This window comes from Barbus barbus (assembly GCF_936440315.1).
Source record: "Barbus barbus genome assembly, chromosome: 30".
NCBI lineage: Eukaryota > Metazoa > Chordata > Actinopteri > Cypriniformes > Cyprinidae > Barbus > Barbus barbus.
The window spans coordinates 9,053,130-9,066,043 of record NC_136758.1 but is presented as its reverse complement, the minus strand read 5'-3'; the positions used below and the strand labels follow the sequence as shown (position 1 = coordinate 9,066,043).

The 12,914-nt window shown below is 35.0% G+C and overlaps 1 protein-coding gene across 2 annotated transcripts; it reads right to left on the bottom strand.

The window, feature by feature from the left end:
- Positions 1-2,008: 2,008 nt before the first annotated feature.
- Positions 2,009-11,281, bottom strand: LOC306850770 (calpain-1 catalytic subunit-like). 2 transcript variants are annotated; one of them, XM_079386626.1, is made up of 12 exons: positions 10,572-11,281; positions 10,060-10,331; positions 9,721-9,793; positions 8,601-8,719; positions 8,380-8,513; positions 7,454-7,628; positions 7,141-7,212; positions 6,187-6,272; positions 4,324-4,398; positions 4,081-4,241; positions 3,436-3,606; positions 2,009-3,197 (listed from the first exon to the last, which is right to left on the bottom strand). In XM_079386626.1, exons 2-12 carry the CDS (start codon positions 10,294-10,296, stop codon positions 3,187-3,189), a joined length of 1,314 nt encoding a protein of 437 aa, XP_079242752.1. In that variant the 5' UTR covers positions 10,297-10,331; positions 10,572-11,281; the 3' UTR covers positions 2,009-3,186. The 2 variants fall into 2 exon arrangements, with proteins under 2 accessions (XP_079242752.1, XP_079242753.1); XM_079386627.1 differs by having other exon boundaries at positions 2,529-3,197; positions 10,553-10,649.
- Between the last annotated feature and the right edge of the window lie 1,633 nt (positions 11,282-12,914).

Here is a 12,914-nt window from a genome sequence, read left to right as displayed (position 1 = left end):
ATTGAGCCATATTCATTTACATGAAACCAGAAAATTTCACTCTGAATTTTGACGCATTTTAATTTTCCAAAGCAATCATCAGTTGTGTTATGTGTAATTCAGAAAACAAGTCCTTGAACATTTGAACATGTGCTTTTTGTAGGCCTCACACTCTCGAGGTTCATGTGCACTACTGTAGACTGTACAGTGCCACCTGTTGGCTGCCTTGGGGAAAAACATGAGGAGATTGATTCATGTAGTTTTACTTTATACTCACCCATAACAGTGTTTATTTGTTTATTACATTTATATAATTTGCATTTATTAATTTTGTTTTTAATTATTTTTACTTGTGTATTTTATTTATTTTAACTATGTATGTGTGTGTTGTAATGTTACCAGAATTCTCTCATAGTTCATATTTAAAGGCATAGTTCACCCAAAAAAAGAAAATTCTGTCATCCTTTACTCACCACAAGTTGTTCCAAATCTGCATGAGTTTCTTTCTTCTGTTGCGCACAAAAGAAGATATTTTGAAAAATGTTGGTAAACAAACAGTTGAAGGTAGCCATGGACTTCCATAGTATGAAAAAAATACTATGGAAGTCAATGGTTACCACCAACTGAATTTAATTTTTTTGGGTGAACTATTTATTTGATGTTTTAACAGCTTGTTGCACTATTGTGGATGTGATGGCACAGTTTAGACAGGCTTATGAGTTTTGTATACATGATTTTTATAGATGCAACAGAAGCACTAAAACATGAAAGGCTATGTTTATGGGATTACACTGAGAATCAGCTGCGGTGACACAGCACAGATGGCTTCGCTTGGGCTTTTAATGGGGTTTAACCCCGGCAAACTCTATGGCCTGGAAGTCCTCTGCAGGGTGCAGAGAGAGATGTTAACAGCTGATGTCCAGCAGTAAAAGCCTGAGGGCTGACTGGTCACATTCTGAAGCAACGTAGAAGGCTCCATTTCAAGGGCCCAAAAATAGGAGGTGGAATTAGATTTTTTAATCGCATGTTCTATGAAGCCAACACATAACCAAAATCACCATTTTAAAGCACAATATTAAAAGGAAACTTCATTATCATTATAATTTGTAAATGAGTTCATATATGCAAAGCCGAACCTTATTTAAATTAAACCGTGTAAATGCCAAAATGTATTTCAATTTAAACTCTAGTCAAAAGTACTAAAAAAATTAAATGTTACTGTATTGTGTGTTTTCGTCACTTAACAAATGGTTAGCTGCAGCTCTGTTGCATATATAGTTTCTTTATGAAGCAGGTCTGGAAATCCTCGTTCAGATAGATATCCTGCTTTTCTTTGTGCTTGTGTTGGCAGAGGAGGCCATCCAAGGGTCAAACTTTCTACCATAAAGCAAGGGAATAATAAAGTAAAAAATAAAAAAAGACTGACTGTGCAACTTTAAGTTCCTCAGAATTGCATTATGACACAGAATGCTGACATAAAATTCAAAACATGAAAACAAGTAAATGCTGTACACGTGCAGTGGCTCAGTTTGCTTTGTGTGTTGTGTCAACATACACGTTGTGATTGTAGTAAGAGGCTCATGAATGCAAACGGGAGGCTTAGGCATCTTTACACCATCCGCTTGACTAGAAAACCTGTTACTCCATACAATACAATTTAATTTGAATAATATCTCAATAATAATTTAATAATCGCTTTAAATTGTATCTTCCAATTCTTTTGTCCCTTCTAACACCCCATTTACACCTGGTTTTACACTTGGGTCCATATGAGGTGAACATTTCAAGCCCTCCAAAAATTAATCTATTATTGGTTATTTAGCTACTATAATACTATATTTAAATAATTTACATGTTGCATGAAAACAAATTAATTTAGAGTACAATAAGATTTTTTTTTTTTGCCACTATAACACTGTAAAGGGTTATCCAACCCTGTTCCTGGAGGGCCAATATCCTGCAGAGTTTAGTTCTAGTTAACTCCAACACACTTGCCTGGAAGTATAGTGAGTCTGAAGACCTTGAGTTTGGAACATGTGTATGTAATTAGTGTTGGAGCTTAACCCTTCAGGACAGGTTTGTACTGCATACCAACAGGGGCTCTCACATAACCAGCCAATCTCTGAGACACTTGATGATTTTGGTACAAAACCAGAGATGTTCCCTTTAAATCCGACTCCTAGCTGGGTTCACCAAGGAGACGCATTTGAGACTCATGTTACAAGTGTACACAGCGATGCTTCTTGGCTGACTACTTGTGTTTGGATCACAAAAGAAGGTTCTCAGTATCAGCTGTAAAAGGACCCCCAGCCAAATTCCCACCCGTGCTCTCACGTTTCTGTGTTGCGACGCCCATTAATTATTTAGTTAACTACTGCCCTCTAGTGTAAGAAAACCTACAATGTTACAGTCTACCTATCCCTCCAGAAGCAAAATGGAATAAAATACTAATAATATTTAATACATAGATTTGTTTGTACATACTTCTCCTGTGAGTCGTCAGAAAATTGTAAATCATTAAATTAAATAATAATAATAACCATTTACTTGAAGTTTTTAATAATATGTCTTTATTATTGTTTGGTAGTGTACATTTCAGAATTGTGCTGCTTCACTTGAAGACGTACTTAAATTTGACCGTTGAGAAATGTCATTCGCACTACGCTCTGAAATGTCATTTAAAACTGTTGGTGACTGACTGACCTGACCCATACAGTTACAATGAGACAGAACATAAAGAACCTCACAAATAAACAACAATGTTAACATTCATTTCACAGCTCATAGATGAACAAAATATTGAACAGAAGGGGTATAGAAGAAAATAAAAATAGTATAACCATCCTGGTTACTCCAAATCCTATTTGTGTGGATACGGAGGTCAAAAATCTAGACAGGTAAACTGGTGAAGGTAGTAGGAGGGTGACCAGACCATCCGGTTACAGAGCTATTTGAGCGAGGCACTTACAGTATTTATAATAACCTCACACATGTGTCATTGCAGGTTTCTTTCTTCTCCTATGCGATTCAGTCTTTGTGAAGATGGACAGCATGAATTTTGCACACTCATTAGGGTTGAAAGTAGAGGGAACAATGAGATACTCTCCTGGTTCAAGTTTGAAGAATTTCATCACATTTCTTGTATCGATGAAGTTCCCACTATCTTCCACGGAACGTCTGCGGTTGAAGAACTTGGCTGGGAACTTCTCATCTTTCATCTAAAGGAGAATTAAATATTATGAGTTTATCTTAAACATATCAAGTAATTTATTTATTGACAAAGCAAAACACGTGGTTATAGTCTTTTAAATACTATTGTGCTTGAATTGTGTTTTACTTGCCTCTGGTGGTATCTGTTAAAGTAGAAAAACATAGAACACACACCATTAATAAGAGGAAATCAAAATGACTGTATTCACTGAGATTTTCTGAGTCTAGTAGAGTTATTGTTAATACTGACCAGATAAACACTGAAGCCAATGGAGTAGTTAGAAACAAGACTTCTGTATCTGTTCTCATTGATCTGCATGAGGGACACCAGTATGTTTTCAGGACACTGGCCACTAGCACTTTCCTCATCAAGCTCCTCAATCCTCACACGAAACTGAGGGTTTGTCCAGAAAGTGTCTACAAGACATCTATTGAATCAGACCTTTGTGGTGCATATAGAGTATACACACACACACACACGGCCAAAAGATTGTAGGCTCTAAAAAATGCTGGGTTAAATACAACCCAGCGCTGGGTAAAATATGGGCGAACCCAGCGACTGGGTTGTTTAGACCCAGCCGTTGGGTTACTGCCCAGGTTGGGTTAAACATTTAACCCAACTGTTGGTTGAAAACAACCCAGCATGTGTTCTGTCCAATATTTACCCAGCACTGGGTTGTATTTAATTTAACCCAGCATTTTTTAGAGTGTAGACACACAAAAGCAAGTTTGCTTGTCCAACATTTAATTCAAATACCTTGAATCATTAATTTAATTTTGCATATGCATGCTGTATCTAATATTTGTATTAATGAAGTATTCATGCTAACATGCAATGCCCCCCCCCCCCCCCCCCTTCTCTCTCTCTCTCTCTATATATATATGAGCTACCTTTATTATTAATGCAGCCACCAGCGGTAGTCCCAGATTCCCAGCTGCCATCGTAGCGTGTAGTTGCCCAGATGCATCTAGAGGAATTGTCCAGAAAATCTGGTCTGAGGCAGCAAATATCAATGTCTTCGAAGTTTTTGGTGAAGTCCTCCATTGACATCCTGCAGTAAAGTATGTTACTGAAAACATTTGATTCATGTTTAATGCAGTGAGGTCACATGTCAAACTACAGTTAATACCCACCAAAACTCCCCATCATTGGCCAAGGAACGACACTTTGTTCGCTCCTTCTCACTCACTTTGTTCCACAACGATGACCTGAAAGTTATGCAAAAGCATATTAAAATATTATATGAGCTTATTATAAATGAGTAAATAGTGAATAATAAGTAATAATGAGTAAATAATAGCAAATAAAGAGAAAAAGGAAAAAATGGAAAGGAAACTCCTGGATAACCTGTTAAATAATCAGGTAAGTATTACTGCAAATTTTCTAAAAGGTTATAGTTGGCTTTTCAATGTCATGGAAATAATATGTTTACCATGCTGAATATCATATTAATAATAATAATTTGTTACATTTATGTAGTGCTTTTCTGGGTACTCAAAGCGCTTTACATGGAAGGGGGGAATCTCCTCATCCACCACCAGTGTGCAGCATTCACCTGGATGATACAACGGCAGCCATATTGCACCAGAACACCCCACCGCACACCAGCTTATCGGTGGAGAGGAGACAGAGTGATGAAGCCAATCAGTAGATACGGGGATGGTTAGGAGGGCATGATGATGGACACAGGCCAATGGGCAAATTTGGACAGGATACCTACTCTTTTTCAAAGGACATCCTAGGATTTTTAATGACCACAGAGCGTCAGGACCTCGGTTTAAGGTCTCAGTGCTTCTTACAGTATAGTGTCCCCATCACAGGGTAAGCACCCCCTGCTGGCCTCACTAATAACTCTTCCAGCAGCAACCTAGTTTTTCCAGGACATCTCCCATCCAGGTACTGACCAGACTCAACCCTGCTTAGCTTCAGTGGGCAACCAGTCTTGGGCTACAGGGTGATATGGCTGCTGGCATACTAATTAATTTCTCTTTTAATTCATTTATTATTTTTATTTTAATACATTTTGAAAAATTCCACTTCTAGGGTTTTGTGTGGACGTGGCCTTTTTGGGCATTTTGTCAAAATTTATTACAAAATATTTCAGGTGTTTTTTTTGTTTTGTTTAGTTTTTTTAATCAAAATGATAACAGTTAATTGTCAGTTTTACAATTTTTCAAGTCATGAAATTTGTCATTAACCAGTATTCACTTACAGAGATTAAATCGTTAGAGGTCGTCAAGCGCTGTTGCTTTTTTTATTTGCATGAAAAACCAACATCACAAAGTTCCACCACCAACTGTCAACTGTCATTAATATCACCAGAATTTGCTAACTCTCATTCACTGAATGGCATCATGGATGAATAGCTTTCTATTGTCTTTGCGACAGGTTGCTTTTAGACGGTCTTTTGTAAGGCTTTCCCTTTATCAAACAAAAGCCAGTTTCTGTAGTTACATCATTTCTTTTTTTTTTTTTTTGGTGGGGGAAAAAGCACAAACATCGATTAGTATTATGAAAAGAGTTATTGTGAGGTTTTGTTCTGTAGTCTCAATAAAATATTCCAGTCTGTTAAAATGAGAGAAATCTGTATGACAATTTCAAAGATTGTTAAATGACGTTCCAAACATATAGGAGGAGCCTAATCATTCAGTCAATCATTATTTCAACTGTATAATAAGCAGCAGTCACTGAGCCGTCTCAGTGACAATTCTTCCAGCACCCCACAAATATAATATCTATATAATATGACGAGGACGTCATGATGAAGATGTACTGTGTAGCGGGATTAATCCATTCTAGTAAGCTACATTTAGTTTTAAAGATCTACTATTTGTAAGCTAACCAGCTAACTTTGTTGTTTAGCATACTAAAAGCCTAATACAACTGCCAAACCTCTTCAAGAAACCAACTAAAAAAATAATCATGAATTATCCAGTGATACAAACAAACAATGTCACTTGATCAATGTAGTGATTGGTTAGTCTATATAGTCTTACTTATCACTCCAGCCACCGTTCCACTCGCCTCTTCCCCACGGATTCAACACTCTCACCAGCCTCACTGGATTTCCTTTGCATGTTACCTATTACATCATGACAAGACACTTTTTATTCAAATAAACCTCTTTAAGCCCTTTTTGTGGGCTGCTACTTATTCTGGATGTCACCTAAACTCAGAATATGCCATAGGTATTTCACAAGGATCATTATGAAATAACCTTTTACCACAGGACTGAACTATTATTTATAGAAACTACTCTTGCAAAATCACAGACTTGACGTAAGAGATACAGCGGGATGAATACAAACCGTACAAAGGACATACCAAAGGGTGGAGCTCAGGACAATTAGTAAATAAACACTGGTGTACACAATTACAACAACGATTAACATGAGAACAAAGCAGGTCTGGTGTTGCTAAACACCTTTTTTATATTATAAGCCTGTCAATATGGATGGATTATAATTATAGAATAACTAAGTATTAAATATGAAAATCAACCTCATGCTTAATGAAAACATTCCCATTACATGTGAAGACAGGTTCCAGAACAAAGCCTTGAGGGCACTACTTGGGAATGCAATAAAAAAAGTAAAGTACAAGGAGTTTTAAAACAAAGCCTTAGTTAAAATGAGTTAAAATGTTCGAATATGGTGAACAAACTCAGAAACGGTTGCAGTTGCCAGACCACTAGATTTTGACATTTCTAAAGGGATTCAACTTTTTTTGTTTTTGTTTTTTTGTTATGGAATTATCAGTCTACCTCTATCTATCAATCCTCTAAATGTGTATGGCAATTGCCATTTTCATTTGAACAAATTGTAAGAAATTAAGGGATGTGTTCCTTAAAACAACATTGGAATGCAGTTGCGATTAAAAACCTGGGTTATTATGAAGGCTATTTAATCTGATGGCACTGTGATCTGACATTTAATTCTGTGCAAACTTACCTTAAAAACACCCGTCACTGTATATGCATGCCCTTGAACAATACCATTCGGTAAAATATTCTCAGATTTTTCCTGATATGTTATGAAAAACAGAAGTATCATATTAGTAATGCTGGCAAAATGAAATGCATATTTTAGGAAACAAAAAAATTATTGTTTTATGTCTTGCATTGTTTTAAAAATGTTTACTGTATTCATTTAGATAGACTTTAATGCAAAACCTAACAAAATTCTTCAATGACAGTGACTGAGATGGTCATGATGATAATATCTGTTACAGAAATGAAAGATCAAGCTTGAGGTCAGCACTTACCCCCTGATGGGAGCCGCAGGCCATCAGAGCCTTAGTTTTGGTTGCACGGTCCATCAGGCTCCACAAGTCAATAGTAGGTTTTTCTAGTTCAAGGCACACGTGGACGCCACCGGTGAAGTCCAGCAGAGCCTCAGATACACGACCAGCATGCATGTCAGCATAGGAGCCGCACACCCTGTAAAAGGCATTCTACATATCAAGTATGTCCTAAACATGCTGTTGAAATACTCACATTTTTGATGATTATATTTGTAACAATGTAAAATGACAAATTCTTCCATCTTTAAGGCAACTTTAAAATCAGGTTACTTACAAAACATTTGCTGAACCCAGGTTTAAAAAAGTTCACTTCCATAATGTAAAGTATTCTATTTTCACACACTAATTTTGTACTTAATATACCAAAAATTATTATTTAGTACTTCTTAAGATAAACATAAGATCAACTAACTGTGCTATTTTGGGACACCATGAATATGAACTAAAATGCGCTTTTAACATACTGTCTCTATTTAAAAGTTGTATTTAGTTACCAGTTGTAGTACACTTGAACCTATCCTTCATACACTAATACACTCAAGTGTACAACAAGTAGTATATAAATACTTATTTTTTTTAAATACAGAGATAGTATGTTAAAAGCACATTTTAGTTCATATTCATAGTATCCCAAAATAGCACATTTGAGTACACTTAGATAATCTTAAGTTTATTTTAAGAAGTACTAAATATAATTTTTATTATATTAAGTACAAAATGAATTAGTGTGTAAAAATAGAGCACTTTAAGAACATTATGGAAGTGCTCTTTTTTTCACCTGGGAAGGCCATGAAGTCTTGGGGAAATAATTTTATGCTCCATAAACAAACATAATTTGATGCATAATTTGAAGAAAAATAATTTTACCACAACATATTGGTACCTACTTGGCATAAGCTTTCTCCAGTAATGCAGGCCAAAACTCATTAGATGTTTTTGAAAGAACAAAAACAAGTTCGCCATTGATTGTTGGAAGTTTGTCATCAATGACAACATCAATCCATTTCCCAAACCGCCAGAACTATACAAATTAAGCACAACATAAGGCTTAAGTACAGATGTAATTTTAAACAGCATTCAGTTACACTGAAAAGACCAAAGAACTCACTCTGAAGTGAAATATCCCTGCATACTCTTTAGCAAATGACTGGTCATCTGGCACGACCTGGTCCATGATTTCCTTCTTAAATGTTAAAGCTCCAACTGAAGCTAGAAACCAGCAATTTCCTGATGTATAAAGCACAAAAATTGATGTTTTAATGAGTTGACGGAAGGCTTTCTGTTGTACATACAGTGATTTTATTTACAGGGTAGATATCATGCCTACTGGAGTATGTATAGCCTCCTGAGAACTGGGAAAAAGTTATAGGAAAAAAATATATATATAATGAATTCATAAGTTATGCTATGTCCTCGGTAGAGGACATCGGGACTCAATAAAAAAAAAAAATAAAAAGACATGAATGAACACGCATTGGCAAAACATCAGATTTTTAAAATCACCAATACATTTTTAGTTTTCAGGATATTTTTTTTTTACCAAGCTTTGTATAAAGATGATTCTCAACCATGTTATAACAGAATGATTCGATATACCATTTTTCTATCTGCAAAATGTGTGTAAAATGGCCATAAATGGGTTTTCTCATTATTTACAATGTATCTATAAACTAAATCTAATTTGCATATTAATGTGTTTTTGGGGCAACATGTAGAAAAAAGAAGTGTAATAATGGGAGTAATAATTGACCAGATTTTCATAATAATATATAATATTTCATAAAATATTGAAATATAATTTCTTTCCCTATTCATTTGTTATGTCTCCCAAAATGTGTAATAAACATGTTTTTAGTCCCAGTGTCCTCATATGAGGACATGTTTGAAATCAATGTCCTGTTTCATAACAGAAAGTCATATTTTGATTTGAAACCCCATAACATTTTCCTCAGATGTTAATTTATGACACACTATTTAAAAATTAGACAGATTATCATATTTCCATAAGAGTTTCACTAAATTAATATCAGACATTTCTGAAGCCCAAGGAGAGAGAGTGGTCGTGGTAACACATCCAATCGTTTGGTATCTCTGAACAGGCCTGAATGTGCTCTGTACAGGACAAACTTAAAACTGTGGCATGTATAGTCTCAGAGAAATTCACTAAAATATGTCCTCATATGAGGACGCAGGGTCTTAGGAGGATAGAAATACATAAATAAACATACCTAAATAAGATCCTTGGGAATAGTCAAACCTGGACGCCCCCTGTACAATGAGCTGAGGGTCTGCCACTATTTTCTAAAATAAAGTGAAAATACAATAAATCTTGCCCCAAGGATTTGGGAATACCAGAAAAAGACATTTACATTCATATAATGCACATTGGGCCAGCTTTCAAGACACCTCAGATGTCTTCTCACAATTGTAAATCAAAGATTGTAGGAAATGTCACAGGTGAACCTGTTCTGACAAGCCCTCAGAGACATTCTGCAGTACTTTGACAATGATTCTTTCAAACAAGTTACTGAAGGTCTGAAGATGGAAAGTGAATACAGGTAACTTACTGATGGTCTCAACCACTCGATTTGATCCAGATCCAATTCAAGTTTCTTCTGTGGGTCAATGGAGCTGCTGTCTGGAGGGAACTTGTCATCAACAAATCTCTTTTTATTGGTGATCCAGCTCTTCTTCAACTCCTTGTAGTCCTGATCCAAGAATTTCAAAGGGTCGTCGAGAGTTCCCATGTTGTCTTTTGTGGTGAATTCATTCCTTGGTTTCTTGTTTACACGAGGTGGAGGCATTTTTTATTTTCTTTTTTGCAGGTTCTTAGGATAAACTACAACGAAAAACAGACAAAGTTGTCACATCTGGTGAGATGTCACACTACTATGTTATGCTATAAATATATATATTTTTTTTCAAAGACCTAAAAGAGACTCTAGACTTTTGGGAGTGTAATCTTGTCCCTTTAAAAGACATATCTTGAAAGTTATTCAAAGACATACAATATAATTAGTGGATAAGCTTAATTTTGAAGATACAAATAATATACTTTACCTCGAGGAAAACAACTCACCTAAATGAGCGGTCTTCTATGACTAGATCTGACTCTTTGCTCTGCTCAAAGCTCTGGGATCCTGTGCTCTCACTGAATGATGTTTTCAGGAAGTGTGCAGTGTTTTGTTTCTATACTATTGCGCAAACTAAAAGAGATTCCTAATTCCTCCCACCACAATGAAAAGCCATTGTTAATATAATAGGTAACCACATCTGATTAGTCCTTAAAATAGTTCAAATTATGAGAACATGAAAGCTACTGATCTCTTTACAGTCTTAATTTTTACACCCGAGACTAAAGCGACCGTTAATGTTAACCACCAAACCCAGTTTATGTATTATTTTAAAATCTTAACCCGTTTGTTTGTTTTTGAACTTGTTGTTTTATTAAACAAAGTAGCCTTATGTTATTTAAGTTATATTATACACGACGGCATGTCATTTCAGTCTCTCCACTCCCAGTCTTATTTGTAAATATTAAGCCGCAAAAAACATTATTTAAATATGAATTCTGCCTGTCTCTGTGATAATGAATGGCGCAGACTCGCGGTTTTGTTTACTAACGTTAACGTTACTCGTACTGAAGCAAGCTTAATGCTTGTCTGCCATCTCACTAAATGAGGACATAAACAAACAAAAACAACATCTACAGAACTGTTCAGAGAGTCACTTCTTGAGCATTTGATCGTTTCATTTAAGTAAAACTATCATCATATCACACAGAAATCTAAAGGTATTCGCGACAACTCGTCAAAATAAAAGTTCGGTTTACATTGAAGTCATTGTGACAGTAGTCGTCTTTAATATTGTTCAGTAGAATGTATGTAGGCTACTACTAAAATTATTAAAACCTTATTTTTAAGGGATAATCATACAATAATCATACAATATTTCTTAAATGTTTTTAATAGTAATATTAAATCCCCTTTACACCCCCCCCCCCCCCCCCAAAAAAAGAGTTAAATTTTTATTAATTAAAAGATAAATTAAATGAATGTTTTATGCACGAAAAAATGGAAACACACAACACACAATTTCTGAGGGGAAAAAAAATCATAGGGCTATTGTAAGAATAAATTAAACTTGTTTTTATGCTTTTAAATAATTAGACATACAAAACACAGAATTTGGTAACAATAAAACATAAGGTTGTGGAAAATAAAACATTTCATAGGGCCCTAAACATGTAATTTTTTTTTTACTTAAATTGATGTTAAATTGTTTAAGTTTCATGATTTTAATTAGCTAGACATGCTTTTTGATTCATACAATTTAATTTAACCATTAAAAAGAAGTCCAGATAAAATTTAAATGGAACACACGGTTTGGAAAACGGATTCATGGTGTACTCGCTTATTATATTAATTTAGCAAATTTTGAACAGAAAAACGTTATAGACTGCAGCTTTAAATTTACTATAATGAAAATGTACTGTACTATTTTTATTTCATTTTATATAGGATAAATATTTTACAAAATAGGTTTTAATCCAAAATTGATATAAAGTTAAAGCCATATATCTAAATAAGTTGTGTTCCAAATTTGAAATATTTAAAAACAATTTCAGGTTTTTATGGAGATTCTTATGAACATAAGACAAACAACATAAGATTATGTGGCAGTTATAACATTGTTATGAACCCAGTGTGGGTTATATTTGTGGTTTAGTTTCTTCATTGGTTTTCTTTTGTGTTGTAGGTCAGATGTTGTGTGAGTGACATCACCACATCAAGGAGTTTCACCTGCATTGGGGCTGATACCGGCAATTTAAAAACAGTTCCCTTCCATCTCGACATGGACTCCTCTCCTTGTCTCGTGTTCATTTGTTTAAGATATTTTCTTTCTTTATACTTTGATTTTCTTTTCTTTTAATAAATGTTGAATTTTTGATAATGTATCTGATGCATTGCACTGGCGACTTACTCATACCACAGATATGCTCCCAAGATGACTACTCTATCCATGGTCACCACACAAAAATAAAAAAATTACATTACACTAACTTGTCCCAAAAGGGAAGAAACAGCTACACCTAATAAGGGAACACCAATACTAATCAAAATTCTCCCAATTATAGGATTTTCAAAATCACTAACCTTAAATAAAGGCAAGGATACAGCAATGCATACCTTCCTTCTCCCCGAACAAACATCCAAATCAAATGCATAATTTGTTCAACAATGACGTTTGAAACATTCCAACACATTCGGTTACACATTAAAAATTACCGAACGCAAAAAAACAAAGCACTTCCAAAATACGTCAAAAGCATTACAGGAATTTCCAAAACATCCCGGACGAGCCCCCATTTGTCACAGCTTGCGAGATGACTATGACAACAGTAGCAGAATAAAACAACGTA